General features: G+C 36.2%; 1 protein-coding gene across 2 annotated transcripts in view; it reads left to right on the plus strand.

The window, feature by feature from the left end:
* Window positions 1-24,839, plus strand: part of PTPN3 (protein tyrosine phosphatase non-receptor type 3) — an 84,480-nt gene that overhangs the window by 5,543 nt on the left and 54,098 nt on the right. Inside the window, exons 2-9 of one of the 2 annotated variants that reach the window (XM_010222790.2) lie at window positions 191-298; window positions 374-431; window positions 1,380-1,458; window positions 2,843-2,887; window positions 3,765-3,817; window positions 12,067-12,187; window positions 15,083-15,170; window positions 20,573-20,661. In XM_010222790.2, coding sequence (XP_010221092.2) covers window positions 191-298; window positions 374-431; window positions 1,380-1,458; window positions 2,843-2,887; window positions 3,765-3,817; window positions 12,067-12,187; window positions 15,083-15,170; window positions 20,573-20,661 — 641 coding nt within the window. The remainder of the gene's footprint in view (window positions 1-190; window positions 299-373; window positions 432-1,379; window positions 1,459-2,842; window positions 2,888-3,764; window positions 3,818-12,066; window positions 12,188-15,082; window positions 15,171-20,572; window positions 20,662-24,839) is intronic. The other variant, XM_010222791.2, reaches the window with a different exon arrangement.

Raw genomic sequence — 24,839 nt, forward strand, 5'->3', positions numbered from 1 at the left:
ACGTACACTTTTTTTGAAAAGAGATATTCTTAAAAAAAAAGCTTTTGTCGTAATAAAGTTCCTAGATTACCGAGAAACTCTGAGTAGGGCCTTGTTTTCATTCATTAATTTTTATAATCAATTTCAATTAATTATATTTTATTCTTTTGTGTGCTGGCGAGTTTCACTTCCAAAGTTTTCTTGTTTTCAGAAGCAAGACACTGGTCAGATTTTGTTGGATATGGCGTATAACCAGTTGGGTGTGACAGAGAAGGAATATTTTGGTTTACAGCAAAATGAAACATCGGTGGATTCTCCTGTGAGTATAGTAAATAATAAATCTATATATATAAAAATAGTGTTTGTCTATAAATATTTTTAATCCATCTAATAGTTTTTCATTTCACAGCGATGGCTTGAACCAAGCAAACCTATTAGAAAACAGTTAAAAGGTAAGACTTGTTTTTAATACCTTGGTTGTAACTGTGTAGTCAGGCTTTTCTATGCTCTTGTGACTAGCATAAATACAGCTGTTAAATGTTAGTGTCCAGATGGTAGATTTTTTTGAGAGCAAGCCTTACCTCTGATCTTTTCATCAGAACTTTCAGCATTTCTTGCTGTTATAAATGAAAGCAGGAACCAGTTTATGGTGCCAATGTGTGTAAGTGTGTGGAGGGGCATGCCTTTTCTTTTTTATTCCTAAAGTATTTTTGAGTGCATCTATTGTTCTGATATTTTTGTGTGTGTTTGTGAACAGCTTCAGGTAGCACAGAATCCTTACTAAGGAAAAGAAGCGCTTAAGGACAGGCCAGCCAGCCCCTATGGTACTGCCCAGGTAGCAGCCTAGGGAACATAGCCTGGCATGGCAGAGTTACAGAGGCACACTTTCTGCTGTAAACCTTTTTTTAATTGCATTTGAAAGTTCTTTTATTTCTCCCAAATAAAATAAAAATACATGAAACTAATATGGTGAACTTCTGTGGGTTTTGTTTTGTTTTGTTTTGGTGTGTGTGTGTGTGTGTGTGTGGGTGTGTGTGTAAGGTAGGATTAACCCTTGTCCCGACTGAAGCACTTAATGGATTTGCTAATGGATTTACTGCTTTTTCCCCCATCTAGTCGCTACAGGGAGCACAGAAAATTATTAAATAGAGCCTTTAGATAAAATAGCAAATGCAAAGTACTTTATGTGAAAATGCCACAATATTTGAGAATATTTTCTGCTCATGGTTGGTATGGGGGATCAGGGAAAACTTCTCATGTTTTCTTTCTGTTCCAGGAGAAAACATAGATTGCAATGTGGTTGATCATTCATGTAATTTTTCTGTAAATATAGACATTAAAAACATATGATTCTTTCCTTTTTAAAGAGAAAATTGATTTGCTCTTCTAAAACATTGCAGGAGGTTTCCCCTGCACCCTTTGTTTTCGCGTAAGGTTTTTTATACCTGATCCCAACACTCTTCAGCAAGAACAAACCAGGTAACTTCTATGTTTGATCTTTGCCTCCATAAACTATGTAGAGTCTGCCCCTCTTGCTGTCCCCCTCCCCTTAATTTGAGAGAACTGTGCTTTATTCTGAATATAGCTTTCTATAACTTCTTGTATTAAGAGTGTTTGGAATTAGCTGTTTGTGTTGTCTGCAATGAGTGGTTTCTACTATACACAACCCAAGTTTCAAAAACGGGAACACGATATAAGCTAATGTAAAGAGGTCAATTGGTTTGCTTATTTGCACCTTCAATTCTATTTTGAATCCTTCAACAATTGAAGTACCTGCCTGTTGTGATTTTTTTTTTCTTTTCCTGAGTCCCTTAATTATTCAGCTGCCATGATTTAAAAACAGGAAAGTTCAATGATTAAGCTATTTGTGTATCCTTAGTCTGTATTAGGAGAGCTGTATCAACAGTAAACCAGTACTTTGAACTCCTAGATATAGTGGGCTTAATTTTGCAGGGGGAGTGTGTGCGTGCATACAGGGGGCTGTTTGTTTTGGGAAGAACAGATAAATCCTCATGTTCTGTGTTGCCCCTTACTTGTAACTTAGAATTCTCGTTGGGAATTTTGGTGCAGTCTGCTGTCTTCAAGTAACTTGTTACAGAATATTTGTGTTCAGTGTACATCATTTAGAAATAATTGAGTCCCATGGATATGGTACTTCTTGTAACATTCTTCATTGTCTAAGCGCTAATACTTAATATTTTAAGAGACTTGAGAGTTTAGATAGTAGAAACGTTAAATAATTTTCTCGTTTTTGCATTTGTTAATCATGCAATTTTAAGTTGTTCTGCAGTTTAAAATTAAAATCACTCAAAGACCAACTCTTCATAGTTCTAAACATCCCATCTTAACATCCCCACTTTAGTATTGCTCTCAAGTGAAGTTGTATAGTGCTGTAATGTGGGCAAGACTAAGAGTTCCCGGGTAATTGTTGCAATAGTTTTTGTGCTTGAAAAATGAGCGTTAAACTAGTTCCACGATGGACTGTGAGTTTTAAATTAAAAATATTTATACATTCAAGATTAATATCCCTGATAGCAAAGGGTCTGCAGCATCAGTTATGGGACTAACTAGGTATGTAGGTATTGTAGGTATGTTTTTGTAGCACATGGACTTGAATTTTTTCTTAATCATTTGACATTGATACGCTGGTCCTGGTTTTATTGTACAGCCTGCAAAAGGTCTCTAGAACTCTTGCAAAATAGTGTTGGTATGTGATTATCTATTTGTTTATGCCAGCATATTCATCTACTTGTATAGTTTGTGAGGAAATCCATCCCTGTTAATTACTACCTATAACCATTTAAGCTGTGGCTTTTGAATGTTAAAGTCAGTATTTTTTCTTTTTCTTCAAAATGTTTCCTAGGCATTTATTCTTCTTGCAGCTGAAGACTGATATTTTGGAAGGAAGGTAATAGAAGAATCTTCACTTTCTCATTAGTTTATTTAAAGAAAAAAAGTAAAGCCTTTTCTGAGAGTATTTATTGTTGCTATAAAAATTTACCTCCGGAAATAATGCTTTAAAAAGCAAGTTGTCAGGAAATCTTGCAAATTCTCACTTGGCTTAATTAAGAAGAGTTTAGATATCTGTTGTGAATCTGTGAGTTGTAGCAGATGCTGTGTTTTCTGCAGGTATGGTGTCAACCTTAAATATCATCTTTATGCAAGCAATGGTGTGCCAGGCAGAGCCATCTAAACATAAGGGACACGGTGTCTTTAGCAATTTTATGCTGTTGTTTTTTGCAGTTTTAGGGTTATGTTACCCATATGGTGGCATATACTCAGTGGCTCGTTTACCTGTGGTTCCTCTTTGTGTACTTAAAGAGGGAAAAGTCCAAATAACTGCTGTCAAATGTAAATATAATATGCATTTAGGATATTGCAGTAGGTGTTGACTTCCTTCTGTGGAATCTCTTTTGGACTGCTTGCCATTTTGGCCTGCTTTAGTGTTTGTGTCCAGTTTGAATATAAGAGACAGCAGCTATTAAAATCATATCCAGAGCCCCAGAAAAAGCCCTTTCCTTTTTGATTTCCACAATAAGCATATAGCAAGGATATGAGCATGTCCTTTTCAGACTAGTTATTTCCATTCAATTAAGGAGCTGTTATACCACAACAGGCTTTTATCATCCTGCTATGTGGTAACAAATCTCTGTTAGAAAGAGACATTTTGAGGATAAAAATGGATCTTTATGAACTTTACTCTCTGCAGAGTAAAGCAACAATGCAATTGCTAACACTTGCATTTATACTGTCAATGTCTAAATAAATTTTTTCCTGTTTTTCAGGTTGTCATGCCCTCTTAATTCTGCTGTTGTCCTGGCATCGTATGCAGTACAATGTAAGTAGATAGTAGTTTTTATTGTTAACAAATGTATTTAACCAATGTTTTTTTCTACTGTTTTGCACAGAAAAATAAGGAAAGATTTCTTTCTCTGTCCATCTGTGTGGAATGTTCCACAGACTATACACATTGCTTTGTAAAAAAGAGGAAGGTCTAAATAGAAAAATCCTACTCGTTAATTCTGTCCTGTAGCAAAAATGTTTGTTGATGCAGGAATAGTAGTTGTTGTTTATGTGTGTCTGTAGAAAATCTATTGCTGACTAAAAGGAATAAAAATGAATAAAAAGGAATAAAAGGAATTCCAAAAGAAATGCTTTCACTTTCACTGGAAACAAAATATGACAGTATATTACAGTAACTTGCAAGGAAGCCATACCAGATAAAGGCAAGCTCATCTAGAAAACAGTTAAAGGAATGGTACATTGATTTGTATTAAGAATTTTAAAGGCAGGATCATCTAGAAAACAGTCAAAGGGGATGTACATTGATGATTTGGATTTTTTTTTTTCATGTAATGCTGTTTCAGGAAACGCTGCTTTTGTTAGATATGTAAAAACTGCCTGGTACTCTGCAATACATTAAGGTGATTATACTTAAGTAGTCTACTGCTTTCTGAGCTGCTTGCTACTAGCAGAAAGGAGCTCTAAGGGGTAAAGATCTTCTGTAAGAAAAACAGTATGAAGCCTGACTGTGCCTTAAAGGCTTCCTAGAAGAATGGTGAGAAGCAGCAGAAGGAAGATCATTTTCCATTAATAACCTGAAAAACAGAAAGCAGTTAACAGAGTTTGAGGGGTTGGTTAAGTTAGTTCATAAAAATGATTGATGGTGGAAATACTCCTAGAATAGTTGTTCAATCATTTGGCTCTTTTGTACTTATTTCTTTATGGAAAAGCTAGCAATGTCCACAGAAGTAATTATGAGAGAGCATTTTTGCTTGAAATAAAGACCAGAATAAACAACTGAAAACATGGTTTTCAAAGGAGGAAGTAGTGAGAGTTGGGAGTTTTTGGTATTCGTGAAAATCCTAAGTAGATATGAAACATTAAGTATATCATATTTTGTACACACTTCTATTAAATGACACTTTAACTAAATTTAAGCCTTTACAAAAAAAGGAAAATTTAAAGAACTGTAGTATATTTCCAGTAATAGATCCAGCTTCTGTAATAGATTAGAGTTCAGATTTTGTAGTAGAGGAAACATGCACCGACTTGGGTGCGTGTCTGGAAAACACCAGGGCACTAGAACCCTGAAACACTTGGAACCGTTGGGATTGTCAACACGGTTGTGTGAAGAACAAGCTAAGAGGTACATCTCTGAAGAGTGCAAATACTGTATATAACATTAGGCTTTAACAGCACTTTCAAAATGACTTATGTCACAGGCAACATACCCCAGGTTACAAAATATTTTTGTTTTCCCCTTCAGTCTTATTTGAGTTTCCTTTTTAGTTCTTTGGATATCTACTAATGCAGTCATATGGTCTAAAAGAGAATGTGTGATAGAGCTTGGTATGTGGAAGATCAGTAAAGGTTGTGGAAAAGTGTTTTGTGTCTTTGAGCTTTTTCCTTCCCAGTGAGTTCTGGAGTTTCTCATGCCACTATTTGCCTCATTTTTCTAACAGCTGGTAGTGCTATTATTTAAAAAAAAATACTTTTTTTTTTGCTAGCCAATGGCCTTTCTGTTCCTGTTTGTATGATATCTATATTTATTAGTATCCGCACCAGGAAAGATGGAACTATTCAGAGACTTTCCCTTTTTTTAAAAAAAAGGGGGATGTGGAGAGGGACATAAAAGTTTCTCCGAGATAAAGATTGGAAGTCTCTATTAACTCATGTTTTTTAGGATTCTTGACAGTGTAAGTTGTTCTAAATGGTTTGCTCCTGGTATATCCGTTCTTTGTGTGTTTTTAATTTTTTTTAAAAAGTATGTGTTTTTTCACGTGTGGCATGTGCATAGGTAACTTGCAGACTTGTAGATTTATGGAGCTGCTGAAACGTGTTGACGATGGCTGTTACAGACTGAATGCTGTTCCTCTGGGTTGCCTCTTGCTCAGATACTTGCCTTTAATACTAAAATGCTAAAATAAGTATCTGAAACTTTACTTTGCCTTTGACTGTGACATACCTTGTGTTGTCAAATTGTACTGGAGAGTGTGTGTGAATATTGTGTCCAGTTAACTAGCATGTCAGTAATCTGGATTAAAAATATAGTTCAGATACTTTAAGACATTTAAAATCACTAAATGTCTTTGACAGAAATGATGGGTTTTGTGATTAGTGAAACTTTGAAAATCTTCTTTAAAAGTTAAATACTAAGTTGTGTTTCAAATAATATACAATTATCAAAACTGAAGTGTGAAATGCATATTAAAATAAATCTCTAATGATAAACTGTCCCTCTTGTTTTTTTTACCCATGTATAATGTGAATACTGTACACAGTCTATAGAATTAAATAATGGACCTATGCAATGTCTACTGTTTTTGATTTTTTTTTTTTTGTATTAAAATGTTATGTAGCTGATTTACCACTACTTATTTTCTGTAACTTCCTGTAGTAAGTTTCTAATTCCAGGACCAAATAAATACACTTAACAGTAAATACAGTAAATATATGGGAAATCTATTTGGTAGGAATACATTCTCATATGCCTGGGTTTTTCCTTCTCGGTGCTCTTTCCCTTTTCTCCCTTGGTACTGTTCCTCATTCAGCTATGCCTGGAGAACCAGAAGGTTTCGATAGCCATATGGCTACTTTTGGCTAGGAAATTGTTCAGGAAACAGTTGATCTCTTGGATTTGAACCCATACTATCTCTCTCTCCTGAGAAAAGGAAGGCTGGAGAGGGTGAGGACTCACGGAAGGTTTAGCTTACTGTGCAGGCTACCTGGGAACTAGAACTAGGAGAGTTTGCCTCAATTTTGGACGTGCTAAAAGACTGAGGTGATGTCTGCCTCTGGGGTGCAGGTAGACCATAGTGCCTGGAGGAACCTCAGTTCAGGAAATCACCAGAACACTGGTACTTCAAGCACTTCTGCTTTACAAATGCAAGCTAACTAACAAAACAAAGAAAAAGTACTGATCTACAGAGTGCAGAATAGAGACTGGGTTATTAGGGGGACTGATGCTTTGCAGTGCCTCTAGGCACTGCTCTTCCTTATTTTTGAGGTGGATGAACCTCTTAGGTGTTCCTATGTAACGTAACTAAAAAGGGAGGAAAAACCCTAAAAACAGTAGCGTGAGGTCCAGGTATGTATAGCACAATATTGTATGCATGATGGTGACAAGCAGTGAATGCTAAGAGAGGAAGGCACGTGTGGTAGGCAGCAGAAGGTCCATATGGTTGTAAAACCAGTAAGTTCTGCAAAACCTCTTAGAGTTTTGGGAGTACTGATAGTTATTCCCTTAAGTCTTTAATCCTGTTATCCTTTTATCCTGTTCCATGTCTCTTCCCCCCTGCTTGCTTTCTTGAGATGAAATGTCCTTGTACTTTGGATTATGTTTTATTTTTCTTATTACATTTTCTAATTGTAACTGTATGGTTTCTGAAGTTCATTTTATAGTTGAGATGAAGGTATAGCATAGAATCCAAGTAGAATTCAGCAAATACCCGTTCGGTAGATTCAGACTGAATTGAGTAGAATTGACGTTTTCTTTTTCTTCATTTTCATTTTTGTTGTTTGCCTTTTTATTATTTATTTATTTATTTAGTATTATGACTGGTTATGAGCTGCTGTTTTCGCTTTCAGTTGGCGGTGATTATTACTCATTATTTTTCCTCACTTGGAGACAACCATTGGTGTAGGAGTAGTTAATGTCTTCTATGTTCTATGGCTGTTACTTTGCTTTTTTAATGCCCACAAAGTGGGCAACTACCATAAGTTTATTCAGCAGCTGTTCACAGTCATCTTCAGATCCAACCTTTTAAAGGGCTTGTGTGTGAGGCATTATTTGCATTTACAAAACTAGTGTGTTTTCTTCCCTTTCTATTTATTCACAGTATAGTTAATTCTGCTAGTCTGATTGGGAAGACATACTTGTTTACTGAGTGGCTCAGTGGGTGAGAGTTCATAATCTTGCCTTAATTTGTGTTTGGATACTACTTTTAGAAACGCATCTTCTTCTTCTTAGTAGACTGTTATGAGTTCTTTGGTCCCTTCAGATTTTTTTTTATAAGTTTTATGTTTAGCTAAGCTTTCAACATGGTATCTTAAATCCCTGCACTTGTGCAGATTTTATTCTTTTTGAAGAAAAAGAAGTCTTTTTAATAAGTGTCTGCATTTTTGTCTTGTGGAGTTTCGTTTTTTTTTTTTTTTTTTTTTTTTTTTTGCAAATTCTTGAAGTCATTGTTATATGTGACTATTTTGTAGTCACTGTTGCTCACAAGTTGTTTGATAGCAATCTTTTGCTCTAGGTCCTGTTTTTTAGTTTATGCTCTGTATTGCATCATCTCCTGTATTTTTCATTTCCGTTTAGAAGTGATCACTTAATCTAGGCTGCTCATGTCATTCAGATTAGGATGCATCTTCTTGTCTTCATTATTGCGTTTTGCTCCCGTATCTTAGCACATCAGTCATTATTGTCATATCGATTTGAAGGTCACTCGTGCGGCCCTAGTATGAGGGCCACGTATGTATTCATATACATATTCACAGATTGCAATTTTATCTCTGAGAGTTTTCATTCCTTAATATTAGTTAAATAACCTTTGTCATTGCCCTGCCATAAGTTTCCTTTGGTTCCCCTCCTTGACCATCATGCCCAGCTACTATTCATACATACTTTGTAGTTAAATGGAATACCCGTGGTCACGCAGTGAGTGAGAAGAGTGGATACCAAAAGTCACCTCACGTAGATAAGAACCGTGGAAGATTTTTTACTGGAAGTGACTTCAAAATCAAATCAGGTTGCTCAGAGCCTTTCCAGTTGAGTTTTTAGTTTCCACTGCAGAAACTTGTCTGTTGTCTATCATCCCCTTGTTCCACAGCTTCAAATAGTCTTTCTTTTTTGCAACCTCCCTTTGGATAGCAGAAGACAGAAATGTTGTATAAGCTGACTGACCAATGCCCTTGGAAGGAAGCACTAAACAAATGAAGTCTCAGTAATTACTGTAAATGCTGTGGCATCAGTGAATTTTCTCTGCTTCCAAAACTGTTAGATCTTCCCTTTTAAAAATGCTTTGTTTGTTTCTTTGCAATGATATATTTGATACCTGAACTTCTTTATTTGGGAAAGTTGTGTGTGAACCCATATAATTTCTATTGAAATCTCAACGCTGTGCTAGTTCGCTTCGTTTTGGTTTTCCCTTCCTCTGTATCTGAATCTTGTTGATACATTTATTTCTTTTTCATTTGATCCAGTCTTTTTTTTTTTTTTTTTTTTGGTATCTGCTTTCACAAAAATATTTTTGCTGACAGTAGAAGGATACAAATATGTCTTCCTCTTCCTCTAACCAAGCAGTCAGATCTGAAGAAAGTGACCTGTTTAGGTTGCAACAGGGCATAGACAGTTTGTATCCTGTGTTAATTATATCAATACAAACTGTTCTTTAAACATTCATAAATTCTTACTATACTGAATACAGTACTTGAATGATACAGATCAACATGGGCCTTCTTCTGAGTAAAATTGTCAGATTATTTGACTATTGTGCTGTCCTTTACTGAGAGCTATAAAATAAATGTGCTTTTGAATATGGCCGTTGGAATGATTGGTTTAAAGCTCTTCATACTAAATCTGTAAACTCTGAATATCAGTGTGTCATATTCAAAGTAACTGTGTCCCCTCCCTGCTTCCATTTCCTTTTATTTATTTTACTCCATGTATTTTTCCAGTTATAATGAATTAAAAAAGCAACAGATGACTAGAATGGGGAAATATAAAAATAAATAAATAAAAAGCAAATTTTTGTAACTGTAACTTTATCCATACTGAGTCAATGATGCTGGTCCATTGATCAGAGTGAAAGCTATATTGGGAAAAATTTAGATCGGAGGAAAAGATGTTTTTGTTTTCTTCCCTAATGTTTCCTGAAGAAATGCAGTTGAGAGAGAAATATCATGTGTTTCTCTTCTTACTGAGGTCTTGATATGCCCTGATTTATTTTCTTGTATTTGGGTAATTAAAATCCTGCACAAGATGATTATTCTTCCAAGATGTCTACTAATCAGCATTCATAGTTTCTCTTCAACTCTGACAGTTGGCTGGAGAGTTGGAGAAGCAAGTAGTACTCTAAACTGCTCCCCTTGTTGACATGACCTCAGGTAGCTAGGAGGAAGAAGAAAAAACAGACCCCAACAACCTGCATGTTTGGAAGATGAGACAGAAGATCCTACGTCATAATGAATCAAGGAACAACAGTTGCACTCTTTAGAGAAGGTAAAATTACAGTAAAAATATTTTTACCCAATACAAATGAATTTAGAAGTGGGCAATTACATTGTCTTATTCTTGGCAATCCAATCTCTTCCCACTGACAAGAATGTAATTCAAACCTCCATTGCCAGCACAGTGTTTAAAATGCAGGTTATCTTTCTTAGAAAAGATGAGAAGTGTTAATGGCTAATAAAGAGAAAATGATCTTCAATCAACTCCTGTCATCTGTGAAACTGCGTGTTTTGCTTTTACACTGTTACTAACCTCTCTAATTTGTACAGTCGCTGTTGTTCCACAGTCTTAGTCTTAGCCTGGAGAGTTAGAATTTTTGTTTAATTTTGTATTCTCATTTTTGTATTCCAAAAGAAAATCTTTATTTGTTGTTATACTTGTAAACTCTCTGACTTGATTTTTTTTTCCTGGTATTTTGGTTCTACTGTAAATCTTTAGTCTTCTTAGTAAATCTTTAGATGTCTAGATTACAGATACTCCTTAGTTAATGTAACTGTAAATTATTTCTGAAGTGTACTTTTTTTTTTCTGAGCCAGAGTCATTTAAATCATTGGTTTATGTCATGTGTTTCCTGGAAGTTAATGATATTATATTATTCTGCAAAATAATGGTAATGGTATTATCTTTAAAAATATGCTCTTTAACTTTGTTTTAGTTGAGGTTTTCTGTGCTGCAGTGTTTGCAGTCTGTACAGGTGTGCAGCAATCTGTGATGCTTTAAAGTAAAGCTCCCTGTGTTGTGGGGGCAGCAACCAGAACAGCTCAGGTTCCAGTAATTTACTTGAGCATCCTGTCATTTTAGGGTTTAATCACTTTATTTTATGAAAGCTGCAGTGCTTTCATGAAATGGAAGTTTTAATTTAGTTGCTTGCATGTAGGTTAATCTGTGGTAGACAGGTAAGTATTTAATTTGAAACACATACCCATTCCCCCCATCTCCTGCCAAAATTTTCCATTTCTATAACAAAAAGGTTGTGTGTTTCTTCTTGTTGTCGTTTTATTCTCCTAGTATATATGCTTAAGCTGACCTAGTTTTTAAAGAACCTGTTATTTGGACTGAGGGTTATGGGCACTTATGGTCATTTACAACATTCATCTTTTTTTAGATATTTCACCTCCTAAGAATAAGGATAGCTTTTAAGTAGTAACTATTTTTTTCTTTAGTACTATTCAGTATCATGTTGAGTGGATAAAATTTGGGGGAATTTTGTCTCTTGGCTATCAATAAGTATTATGTATATCTGTTGTAATATGTTTATTTGGCTATCAATATGTATTAACCTTATAATACCAGCTGTGTCAGTGTTATGTGTAAACTGGGAGGTCCTTCTCATGCCATGTTAAACAACTTGCATTCCGCTGAGACAAGAGTAACGACTATTAGGACAGAGCCACAATAATTAGTTTGAGCAGTTTTTACTCACAAGTGTAATGAGTAGATGCTTTTTGAAGTGAGTTATCTTGCTGACGTCTTCAAATCTGTTATAGTCAAGTAAATGTATATCAAATTGACTTTTGTTTGCCCACTCCTACTGAAGCAGTTTGGTTTCCTCTCACGTTACAGTACTGCATGTCTGTGCTGACGTGGCATGTGCTGCCTACCTAGTGTTGCTGCAATTTGTGATGTGAAAGCGTGGCTCTATGCGTACACATGGTACTGAGTCAGTGCTTGAAAGCAGTTATAGTAAGACTGCTTAGAAAGGTTTTATTCACCGATGTCATAAAAATCACTATGTTCAGTTCATGGTGGGCAGTAACTCCTACTTCTTGCTTTCCTCTTACGTGTGTTTTGCATATCTTTAATATGGACAATAATTAACTAACTATGAAAACATGTCTGTTCTTCTTGTTTCCTAACAGCTCAGCTTGGAGACTATAACTCTTTAGTGCATCATTCAGGATATCTGTCGAATTACAACTTTATACCAGAGCAGAACAAAGATTTTCTTACCAAAGTAGAATCTCTACATGAACAACACAGGTAAACGTTATTCTTAGTTCTTTTGTACCTCATGAGTTCAATCTCATCTCATTTAAAAAAAAGAAAAGGAGGGGTGGGGGGAGAGATTCATATTCTTGGTAGTTCAACAAACATTTTTTTCATGTGATATTTATTGAACAAAATATTTTGATTTTAGAATATGCATTTGAGACTAATTTCATTCCAGGTATGATGTTAATGTATTAAAACTTCTGAAGAAACTTCTTGTTAATGTAATTAGTAGATCAGTTAGTGTTACACACTGATAGTGTCAGCCACCTAGAACAGTTACGTGTTTCAAGGGTTTTTGATTGAGGGCTTTGGAGACTATTTCTGACAGAGGATGATAGAGGATCACAGGCTGCAGATTTGGAGTTCCTAGGGTTGATTACATACTCGCATGCTGCTTGCAAATATATTAACCTAAGGAATTGTCTCTGAACACTTGACCAAATGAAATCGGAACCTTAATGGGTTTGTTCTCTGTCCTTATCTTTGTTACAACAGGGCTAGTTCCCTACTCCCTTAATGTCTTTAATTTCTTCCTTGCTGCCCTGAATCCCTTCATTTCTCCCTTTTCCATGATATTGCTTAATCTCTTTGCTGTCTTTTAGTGCTTGTTTCCTAAGTGTTGGTGAGAGAGAGGTGCTCTAAACAGTTCCGAAATTGATGTGTGCCCACCAGTGCACAGCCCCAGAATAACACGCACTGTTTAGGCAGTTTGGGCATGAAAACAGAAGAGGTAACTGCCGTGCTCACACTGCACCTATTCCCTCTGCGTAGGTACTCATCTGGATACTTCTTTTCTAGCTGCTCATATGGAGGAATGCAGTGTCTGAGGCCTCTACTCCTTCCAAATTAACTTGTCATTACTAGCAGACTTAGAAGATATTAGAGGGATGTTACAGGCAGGCGTAAATAAACCCTTTCCTTTAGTCTCAGGTCACTGAGAAAGTGCCGTGTGTTGAGGTTGTGACTTTAATGCTGTCGTTGTGAGAGTTCGGAGTTTGGTTAGGTCCCGCAGAGAACAGACGGAAAATTGCCGTAGGTGTAGGCAAAAGGGTGCACTTTTGTCCTTCCTGGGCCCTTTCAGAGGTGAAACAGATGCTTCATGAAGTCTTCATGGTAGATTGAAACCTTGATGACTAAGAAGCTCATTTGAATTTTAAAAAGCTTTATTTGAATTAAAATAAGTGATGGTAATTAAAGTTAGGGAGAATAATACTTGACTATATCAATTTCAGACATGATTCTGCAGACAGTAGCTGTTGAAAAAGCCTTTGGTATCATACTGAACTGGCTAGGCTTCAAAAATTTTGTAATTTTGTAATACTTGTCCTTCTGTGCTAATCCCTGAGTTTACAAAAGAATTTTTCTGTATGTGGCTTCTTTTAACAAGATCCTTTGAATATTTTTTCAGTTAAGTAAGCAGCTTGAGGTCTTAGGGTGTTATTCCAATTGGAAGGGATTTCCCACTGCTTGCTACATTTACCCATCAATTTGAGGAAATGATATATTTGAAACTTCATATAGTGCTTGAGTTCCAGATGTGTAACAAACCCTTGGATATCAAGAGCCATAAAAATTGGAAGGAACCAGTTAGGTGAACTTCACCTGGCCTATTTTTCTCACTGAGGAATGGACACCCGCTTAAGGATATAAATGTTTAGTTCCCTCTTCAAAAGTGTGGGGCTTAGCATAGACTTCTTTGTTGTTTTTAAGGCAGTGGGGTTTTTTGCTTTTCAAGATGTAGGGCTTGACGGATCTCATGTAGATGATGCATGCAAATTGAGAAGTACCGTATTGTCAGTTATTCTGAATTCAGCAGCCTGTTGCAAAATATGTGCAAGTTGATTTTTTCCCACCTTTCTAATATTGTGGAAGAGTCAAACTGGGTATAATTTTTACATCTCTTCCTGACATTTTCAGAAATTGTACTTTTTTTCTCAACCAATAACTTCAGGGTGACAAACACTAGAGCTGTAGAGGTGAATAAGTGATTTATCTCAGGATCATGACAACAGCTTTTTCTTGCTTTTCCCAGTATTGTGGAAAACCACACTGCTGACATTGGTTTTCCACTTCAAGATAATTTTCAGTCTTTCCAGGTATTTTTTTTTGAGCTTCTTGTACTATCTCCTGCAGTGACAGTTTCAAGACAGATTATTTTGATGGCCTGGAAGAGCCATCAAAAGAGCATGGATGGTAGTTTATTATCCTAAAAATACAGATGTGTGTTTGGATGTGAAAAACCCCTTTTTAAAACACAAAATTATTGCCATGCGAGGATCCTAAACAGCATTTGATTACCATAATTTTATGGACATCACTGAGCACATCTGGCAAAAGATGGATTTTTGTCATGGTAAGATGATAGCTGATGCCATTTCTGCTTAGGTCAAAAAAGTTACCTAGTGATGAGTTAGTGCTTTTTCTTTAATGTGCTCTGGTGCCTAAATCATTGATTGTTGTTGGTACCTCAATGTCAACAGGCTACAGCAAATTCGAGATGAGAGCTGGCTGGTGCTTGATCGATTCTCAACAAAATCTCGGTCAGCTCTATAAATTATTATGCCTAAGGGAATCTTGTTAGGGCACATTATATCCTATTAGATGTATAATTAGACTGCATTGGTGAATGAAGAAGTTGGTACTTGTTTCTTTTTCTAAAAAGGACTGACGAGTGTCTGAGTTAAAATTGAGCAAATTACAATCAATGCTATTAAGTGAGCAGTTCAGGAGCACCAAAATGCTTCCCCCATGCAATAATTTGTGGCATTAAATTTTATGAAGGCTTGTTTGCTGAATACCAGGTTGTTGGATTCTCCTTTCTGCATTTGTAGTAAATATAATTTCATATCTTGAATTTTTGACTGCATTTTTTTTCTCTTTTAGTGGCCTCAAGCAATCTGAAGCGGAGTCCTGCTACATAAATATAGCACGAACACTCGAATTCTATGGAGTGGAATTGCACAGTGGTAGAGTACGTTTACATCGCCATTTTTCACTTGTAGTAGTTTATTAGATGACTTTTCACTGCAAATAATTTCATCTAAAAAAAATGGTAGCATTTCAACATTAGCTGTACTATGTGTTTATCTTTAACTGAAGAATTTGGGTGGGTTTCTTCCAAAATCTGAATAATATGGAAAGATTCTAGAATTTTGGCCAAATAAGCTAGATCTCTTGATCATGAAAAAGAATGCATTTTAAGACGTATTGTTTTGATACTGCAAAAAGACTTATTTAGATTTAGTAAAGCTTATGACTGTTATAGCATGAAAGAAAATGAATGCTCTCTCAGTGTTGTGATATAGTTGGCAGATGTTTTGAGAGTTCACTTAATCTGGATTTCTAACACAACCTTAGGAATATAAAGCTTCACTCCCCGCCACCTACCTCATGACTCGAAGCTAAATATAAATAGTATTAGCACACATGACAACCAGTAAGGATGTGTTTAAAGTCTCTCAAACACTGGATGTTTATTGATAAGAGACATGTCCTAGTCTTTGCCATTCACACTTCCAATGAAAGCCATTGTTTAGTGGCATTTAATTATTTGGTTTTACTATAGGACTGAGAGAGAAAGCCCTAAAACATTCTTTTTGGGGTGGGACTACTATTTCGACTTGTTTGTAATAGCCTTAAGCATGATTCATGGCTGAGCTGCTGCCATCATTGGGCAACTTGTAGCATAGAAACTTGCTGTAGTGCAATGCAGGTGATTAATTTACATAAAACGACTAGTGGTTTTACTGATATTTTTTCTGATATTCTGAAAATTTTTGTTAACAATTATGACACTGAGAATTTTGTTGGAAAAAAATCCTGTTTCTGTAAATATGCAAGTGATGGAAGAGCTTGTTTTCAGTCTTCAGCATGTTGTTAAGTTTTTTGTTTGTTTTTGTTTTTTTTGTGCTACCACAAATATGTATGCATTTTAATGTAAAGCTATTGCAATTGCATTCATTTTCAAGATACTGCTCAAATTATAGTGGCATTTTTATGATGAGATAAAAATACAAAGGAGACAAATGGTTGAAGTAACCAAAATATGGAGTTTGTCGGCTCTGACATGATCATATCTGATAAGAACATCAGAAGCGACTGTTATGCAACTGCTATTAGGATCGGATTTTCTGTTTTTGCAGATCATGGCATGTCCTTTAATATAGAGCAGTTGTGGATTTATTTTTTTATTTATTAAGAATTTGAACTGATCAATTAGCCAGTTAGAAGCTGTTAGGAAAGAAATAAAAAGGCAAAGTTGTGCTGCTGTTTGAATCCTTGTTTTGCTGAAATTTGAATATTCCTTTATGAACATCTTAAAGTAGGTAGCGGAAGTGGGAAAGCACAGAGAAGGGTAACAGTGAATAGCCCAGAAAAGTGAGAATAAGAAATTTTTTGCTTGGGTAATAAATGGCTGAAGGAACTTCAGCACACGTGATAGAAGACAAAGGTTTAAGCAAAAAGAAAAACTTCTGTGCAGCAGGTAGTTGAAGTGTGAGGATGACTATCACAGTATCTTAATGGATGATATGGGTGTAAATGGATATCAAGAGTGATTAGCTAGATCTCTGAAAGAATGTTTTATTGGGCCCCGTTAAATGTACAGGTTGAATATTTCCTACATCAGAAGCTGTAAATTGCCAGAAGTTGAGAAGGATATTAGTAGAGTTGTGATTGGATGACCCATGTCTGGGGTTTTCTTGTGGTGGTTGTGGTTTTTTGTTGTTTGTTTGTTTGTAACATCTGAGAGCATCTAAAATAATTCGTTTAATTTGCTAAAAGCTTTGTCTGTGCTGCGTCAATCCTGTGGAAGAAACTCTCCTTACCTTTTGGGCTCATCTGGTTGCCTGTGTGGTGGCTGACACTTCTGAAGTTCAGAACAGACTGACCCAGAGGAAGAACTCTTCTCATTCTTCTCGAGTCAGTCTTGTCAAAGCTTTCTCTTGGACATTGCAAATCATCTATGTTGCTAAAACCAAGATTTTCAGGTTGGTGTGAAATGGATTCAACTGCTGTATCTGTTCCCTGAGGAATGACAGCTTTCCTACCACTGAGTGCCCTGTCCCACATCTGCTGCAGTTTTTGGTTACCCTTGTAAAAGGCCTTACTTATCTTTTGAATTTATATAGCCACTGTTTTAACATATGAATATATGTGTTATTAGCCATTACATCAGCTGAAAGTGAAGAAATTCTGAACCCTACTCATGAATTCTTGGTCACTGTTTAAGACTTCCAGGCTCTTTTCCTAAGTCTTTTCCAAAATAATTTGACTTCTGTGATTACTATGCATGATTACTATGAAGATTCTTGCATGTTTAGGTCCACTGAGCGTGGTAAAGTGCTGGCAGTCTAAAAAAATGTCGGTCTCCGAAATTTGTCATGAGTCTCTTAAGAGACTGCAACAAACTCTATCCCAACTTTGGCAGGGATGTTGGGCAAGCTTCTTTGCCTCTTCCACCTGCTTAGTGTTCCTCAGATTTTACGCTTTCGGAGTTTTGTACATACGCTAGCCGAGGTTAGGTACAGTACTGTGACTCCTTGAAAAGCTCTGTGTGTGCATGGATCCTTGGGAGCTTACGATTGAGCTCTTTCCTTGTTGCTGAGGTAGAGTCCTGGCACTCTTAGATTCTGTATGGCAAAGGAACCAGGTGACACCTGGCTTTTATACTAATGGCTAAATAAATGGGTGCTGCTTTGCAAATGTTTGAGAGTTGGATACTTTGGGATAATGTTTCTTGAACAGATGAATGTCTAGTTTCCTTAATCTAAAAGATTTATGGTATTAAGTATTTTCAACAATCAAGTTTAAGCGTCCTTTTAACAAGCAAACATGAAACTTCCACTGGGGGATTAATCTAATGAAGTCAATTTTCATCTGCAAATGCTTTCTCTCTCTCTCTCTCTCTCTCTCTCTCTCTCTCTCTCTCTCTTTTTCTCTCTCTCTCTCTCTCTCCTGAGGGTAAATCTGAATTGCAAAACTGTAATATTCAGAAATGAGGCAATAACAATAAACTCAAGAGATTGAATTCAATACCTTAAAATCCGTGTACAATAACTGTAATTCTTAATCTTGTTTTGATTCTGGACCACTTTTTTATTGCCTCAATACTAACTCTGATATTAGTCTACCTTTGATTTTCTCCCAGAGACAGGAAGATGGGGAACTTGTAGAATTGATGTTATTGCCATGTCTACAAAAATTCAGGTAGCATTTGCAATTGAAATTAAATGTTGATCAGTATTTAACTAGATATCTGGCATGATCCTGTTTTACTGTTATAAATTTTATTTATGTTTGTCTCTGAAGAAACAGATTAAAAACAAAGCATGTGCATGACTGCTTATTTGTGCAGTTTAACAGCATAGATATTTTGAAAGGAAAATACGTAACGTGCAGACACTTTGTACATCATCGTGGGAACTCTTTATATGAGAAATTCTTTCCCCTTCCCTTTCTGCAAGATCTCCATTTCAGAATTCTGAGCTCTAACACAAAAGAATTCAGCTTAATAAATAGTGTGCAAGGTTAGCATTGTGGACAGGAGTGGAGGAGGAGGAAATCAAGGGTATTCTGGAACAGAGAAAGTGGAACAGTTTGGTCTCATGAACCCCTTCAGTCTTTAGCCACTCCTTTATTTGTGCTAAGTGATGAACTCTTGGTCTGAGTTCTGAGCTCTTCATCTTAAAGCTGTCTTTTCTGTGTTTGATCCTTAAAAGCAGGAACTTGAAGTCAGGTGCTAATCAGGTGCTTTCTGTGCTGGTTTACATTGGTTATACTGTGGTGTGCAGCTGAACATCATGCGTATCGGCTCCTCAAATTCCTCAGTTTGCTCCAGAACTTATTACAATGAAGTGATGGCAATTCTTGATGACTTCAGGATGCTGGCATAAAGTATGGCAGTCCAGGAGCTTCCTCAGGTGGAGATCCAAGCGCTTCAGCTTGCAGTAGTCTTTGGGAAAACAGGGCTGCACGTAGCTGGGAACTGTCGGTTGCTTGAGCCCCTTCTGAATTACTTGATCAGCATCTTGAGATTAACTGCATTTGGACAGCAACCTGCTTAGTGGTTTTCTTGTATTAAACTCAGAAACGGGAGCATTAATTCTCCTGTCTTGTCAGAGTTTAGTGTTATGTTACTATTGATGCTAAATACTAAATGTTATGCTTATCTTTTGAGAACTGCTGTGGTACTTCATTGGAGGTTTGTAAGCCGTGTAACAAAGTAGTTACTTGTGTACCCGTATCAAAGTTTTGTTTATTTATTTTTGAAGGGTTTAGTATAGACTTTTGATGCTATTGTTAGAGCCCATTATCCATTGTATTCTTCTATGATTTACTAATATCAAGAAATTGGCGTATGAGGAAATGCTGTATTAGCTGAGCAGAGGCTACCACCTAGAGGATCAGCTCAGCTAGTGAAGGCTTTAAGAGAATCCCTTGCCTTTGGTTGTCAAAAAATATTCTGAGGCTACAGTTGAGTCAAAGCTGGTGTTGTAACCAGCGGGTTCCACCCACCTGCGTGTAGATTTGTGCATGTGTTCAGCTCCATTTAGAAACTTGTGTAGTAAAATACTAGTATGTATGTGTGAATCATAATGAATGGCATCCTAGCCAAAAATGGTAAATTTTGCAACTTCCAGTTGGGTTTAGCATTGACCTGAACTAATCAACTTCTCCCCCACACATTTTGTTCAAAAATTTTGTCAAAAAAAGCATGATTCTCCTCAGGACCATCTTACAAAAGGGATGAAGCTGCTGTAAATATAGGGATGTGTTTTTTCCTGTTAAGCATGTAAAGCTAACATAGTATATTTGTTTTAATTAGCAGTGGGTTGTTTTGTTTGTCAAATACTCATGTATATTCCTCTAGCATGTTCTCACTTGCAGAATTGTGGTCAGCTCCCACAATATTTTTGTTAGCAAGATCTCTTTAGAGATCATAAAGAGTTATTTCCATATCTTTCTAAACAGTATAGAATCAGGAGATTTTTGCCAATATCCAGAATCCTTCGATGTTTTAACTGACTCACCTTGAAGTACTTAATCTTTCACATAGTTGAATTATATAAGTAAAAATGTAAGACTAGACTTGAAACTTCATAGTCTGATATGGACATAAATAGCTTGTGTATTAAGGTGAACACTGAAACTTTTTTTCATGAGTGAGACGTTGTGTGTCTACTAAATAGGATCAAAGGAAAGAGATGCATGAGAAGCAAAATTAGAATAAATGACTGAGTTTTATGCCCGAAGCATTGCATTTTAAGCTTGTCTGTGCAATGAGCTTAAAAAGCTTGAAAATTATATTTATAAATAGGTAAATGGGAACAACACACACTGCATCTGTATTCTTACAATATTTTTCTTTTGCAGGATCTTCATAATCTAGATCTCATGATAGGGATTGCATCGGGTGGTATTGCTGTGTATAGAAAACTCATCTGCACAAGCTTCTATCCCTGGTAAATTCCTTTATTAGTTAAGAAATGTATACACTTCAAAAAAAATCTCATTCCTACTTTCTTTAGTGTTTATTGCAAAGGTGACTGCTGTGTATAAATTAATTCTTTATAGTATATCATGATGTCATACCCTTGTATTGTACCCTTGCATTAGGGTAAAAATGAAGGTGGTTGCTGAGGCTTTTACTTCTACAAGACTTTTGAAATATTTGCACTGTTTGAAGTTTTAAGTTAATTTGATTAACGTGGGCCTCTGGACCCTGGTGGACCCTGGTATTGTTACCTTTGAATGTAATAGTAGCAAATCTGTATTTCTTTATTTTCAATAAGTAGTACTAGTAAGTAAAGCTCAAAAGTTAGTGATCTGATCATTCAGTAAAAAGATGCTTTTCAAAGAAATGTAAAAAGAGATATTTAGATTCAAGTTCACTTAGACTTAGGATGACAATTCATGCAAATTTCTAAATTTCATTAAAGAAGGTTATATAATGCTGACATGGAGATTTTGGAATCTTCAGAGAGGAGGGACCTCTACGTTGTTGTATCATACCAGAAATTGTAGGATGCAGAATAGTAATTTAGAAAACTAACTCTAAGAATAATAAACAGCCTGCACAGGATATCTGAGATATATAAAATTATTACAATTAAATTGTATATTTTTTTCTATTTCTGTGGTCTTTAAGATTTTTGGAATGGATCAAAAGGAATTCTTCCCTGTCCACCTCCTTCCTACCCCCTTTTTTAAATAAATGTTTTTTTTCTTTATCTGAGAAGTGCATCATATGCATAAATGTTATGCATAATTTCCTGATATAGTTTATAACAGTCTTCCTGGAGAACATTTCCAGTAAGATGATATAATGTTCCTAACTGTCACAGAAAAATGCCTTCTAATGGGTTGTACTTGCCGTTGGTTTCTTAATTGTCTTAAAAACTGTTAACACTGTTATTGACTCAAGTAATTCTGCCTTTTCCTTTTAAAGATATTTGCTATGGGAAAGCGATAGAACAGGTTGAGATAATTATAGCTGAAAGAGCACGATGTCTTGATTTTTCCTCTATTTCTTCTTTCATCTCACTTGGATTTGCTACATCCATCCTTATGCGTATGTCAGTACTTTCATATAGCAGAGTGATATATATTTTTTTTTTTTGCTTCTATAATGGATAATAAAGCATGGAAAACTTAAAATTCATATTTAATTGTGTCCTGAGCTCTGCCCTTTGGCTCTGTTGGTCTCTGAACTTCTTTGGACTTCTTTGGATCCAAAACTATATGTTTTTTTGAGGGAGGAAAAGCAATGCTTTATACCATTTAGGGTAAATTTACAACTTCCTATAGTACTTCTACCTTTTACTCCTGGAGAGTATACGTTAAATATACGTTAAAATGTTATGTGTGCCTAATTGAGGGAAAAACACAGGGTCTTTTGTTCTAATATTTCCACTCTAAGACGCAAACTTTGGGCATTAATATTTTCGGTTAAAAGCTAAAGTAGTTGTTCAAAGCTTTCCTACTGTCTCTCTAAAAATATCTTCTCAACTTGAAAGTAGCGGAAAGACCTAAACTGAGTACCTTAAAGGATAAATACTTGGCATTTTTATCTGGCTTTTTGAATAAGATAATCATTGTTCTTCATTCAGGAATGCTGCCTTCTTCCTTCTCTCCTCTGCATGCCTCCCAAACAGTCTTTGTAGAATACGTTTTCAATTCTCAACTAAGGCATTACCTTTCTGTAATGCCCACAATTTTAATACATTTTGGATTGAAGTTGTGCAGGTCAGGGGACTGCTCAGGGAAGAATATGTGCTTGAGAAGGTGGATGAGGTGGGAGGAAAGATAATTCAAACTGTCTTATGTAATCCCTTTTATGGTAAGTAGGTTTTTTTGTATAAACTGAGCAAACTTCAGCATAAGCATAATAGAGCTCAAGGTGGCAGCAAAAACCACCAGAACGCTCTTTCCAAAAGTTCAAGTAAAATATTCAGCAGCCTTAATAGATAACAACAGTGTAACGGCGATGCCATATGGTAGCAGCCAAAGAGGACAAAAAATTCAGGAACAGAGGCAGAGAGAGTGTACTGGTTAGGCAGAAGCAGGATTTTTCAGTCATAGGGATCTACGATCAGTCAGAGACAATGCAAGTAAAGACAGATTTAAAAAATAACTTTACATTTGTCCCCAAATTTTATATGATTTAGAAAATTATTCTTAGAGATCTTGACCATCTTATGATGATTTCCAGACTCATTTTGCAAGTAAAACATTGCCTGTATGACAGAACCTACAAGTTCGCTCTATATTTTATGTCAGCAGAAATTTAAGACTGTTTTAAACGCTACTTGGTGTATGCAGTTTCTTTACCTTGGAAACTCTAGAAAAACTGCTAGAAGGTTCTACATTACTAGTTGAAATAAAAAAGCAACCTGTTTGAAGATTAAGTAGGAAATTTGACAAAATCTTTCATGGTCAGTTTTCCTAGGGCAAAGTGTAGACTTACAGCTAGAGAAACATTTTTGCTTCAAGTCAAACAGCTGCTACCAATAAATGCCAGGACAGAACTGCCAATTAGATCAGAAGTGAGTAATTGCCATACCTGCTATGTGATAAATCCAGTCTGATCCCTGCAATGGTAGGAAAATGGGAGCCAAAAGATTTATCAATATTACTGTGCTGCAACTATCAAGTGTTTTAGGAGAGTGATTAGTTGTGTAGTTGCTACACAGATTGGTGAATAGGAGGGGCAGGTGAGCCACAGACTGGAATAGGAGGAAGTGCATCGTGTTTGGAAAGTGGTATCCTCAAACACTTATTCAATCTAAATCCTTACCTGTCTTCACTGCTTAGATTCTCTTTGTGGATTGTGTTGTATACAAGCATTCACTTAACTGGGAGGTGTAACATGGCAAAAGATTTCTTTTTCTTGTTGTTAAGTAAAACTGTTGGATTAGCAAGTGTTCAATAGCTTTAGCTGTAGTTTAAGGAAATTAATGGAACTGAGAGGGATGCTGTAGTTCAGAACAGTAAGTATACTAATGCTCTAATTTGACATGATTATGTTGCCATGCACTGCATCATTACAAAATGCAAAGATTTGGGGATTTTTGTTGCTTTCAGTGTTGACGACCTTTGTGCTATTTGGGTTTTTTTTTTTGTTTGTTTGCTTAGTCTATCGGGTTAGTTTTTTTGCTTCTGGTATTAAGGTAAGAACACCCAAAGCCTACCACTGTGTAGACTGGCAGTGCATCCCAAAACTTGGTAGAGTGTAATCAAAGTTAGAAAAAATGTTGCAGGAATAAGCGAGTAGGGCAAAACGTGAGCAGTACCAGTCCAGACAGAGTAGCGCTAACATTAAGAAAGGCTAGACAAAAGTGAGTTGCACCTCAGTAAATGCAACTAAAAGTTTGTCTAGAAGTTTGGAACTTTTAGATAAGCTGCAGAGAGCTTTGCCATTTGCAGCAGCACGTCAGATGGTGCAAGTAGTTAGAGGGTGGCATAGTCTGGAGAAGTACATGTAATCCAAGCTCTTCAGTAACTTGCACGTTTATTTGCCCGATGGCAGAAGAACTTTGTGACTGAAATTCCTACAATTTCTGTGGTATCTTATTTGACATCAGAAACATTTTGAACATTTACTCAGAAATGGATACACATTCAATTTTCTAGACCTTCTGTGCAGGAGGGGTGATTAGTCTTTCATCTTTCCTATTTGGAACATGCAAATTTATTCCCCTCCATGAATGAGGACATTGCTCTATAACAGAAATGCATCTTTCCCATAGGAAGTGGGGATGAATGCCAGTGCTCCCCTTGCTGAGAGCAGTGCAGAAAGTGGCAAGAACCAAAGCGATCTCCCAGGTACTTTGTTCCTGGTGAGATTTGGGACATTCTCAGTAGAACTAAATGTTCTGAGACTTATAGCAACAACCTTCAAAAACCTTTCACTGAACGCAGGTGGTATTTTTCAGAAGGATATGGCTTGAGCAGACTGCATGGCTTTGCAAAGGCATGCATATGATTGCAGAACATTCCTTAGCTGGTCACAGATTTCTTTCAGAAATATATAAGCTCTTAATTATTAAAGTGTTTGAAGTATTCAGGTATTTTATGTATGCATGAAAATTAGCAAATAGATGAATCTTTTAGTTTGCAGTAGGGAATCTCTCTGGGGAAC

This window comes from Tinamus guttatus, unplaced genomic scaffold, assembly GCF_059628265.1.
Source record: "Tinamus guttatus ecotype Peru unplaced genomic scaffold, ASM5962826v1 Tinamus_guttatus_pri_ptg000025l, whole genome shotgun sequence".
Lineage (NCBI taxonomy): Eukaryota > Metazoa > Chordata > Aves > Tinamiformes > Tinamidae > Tinamus > Tinamus guttatus.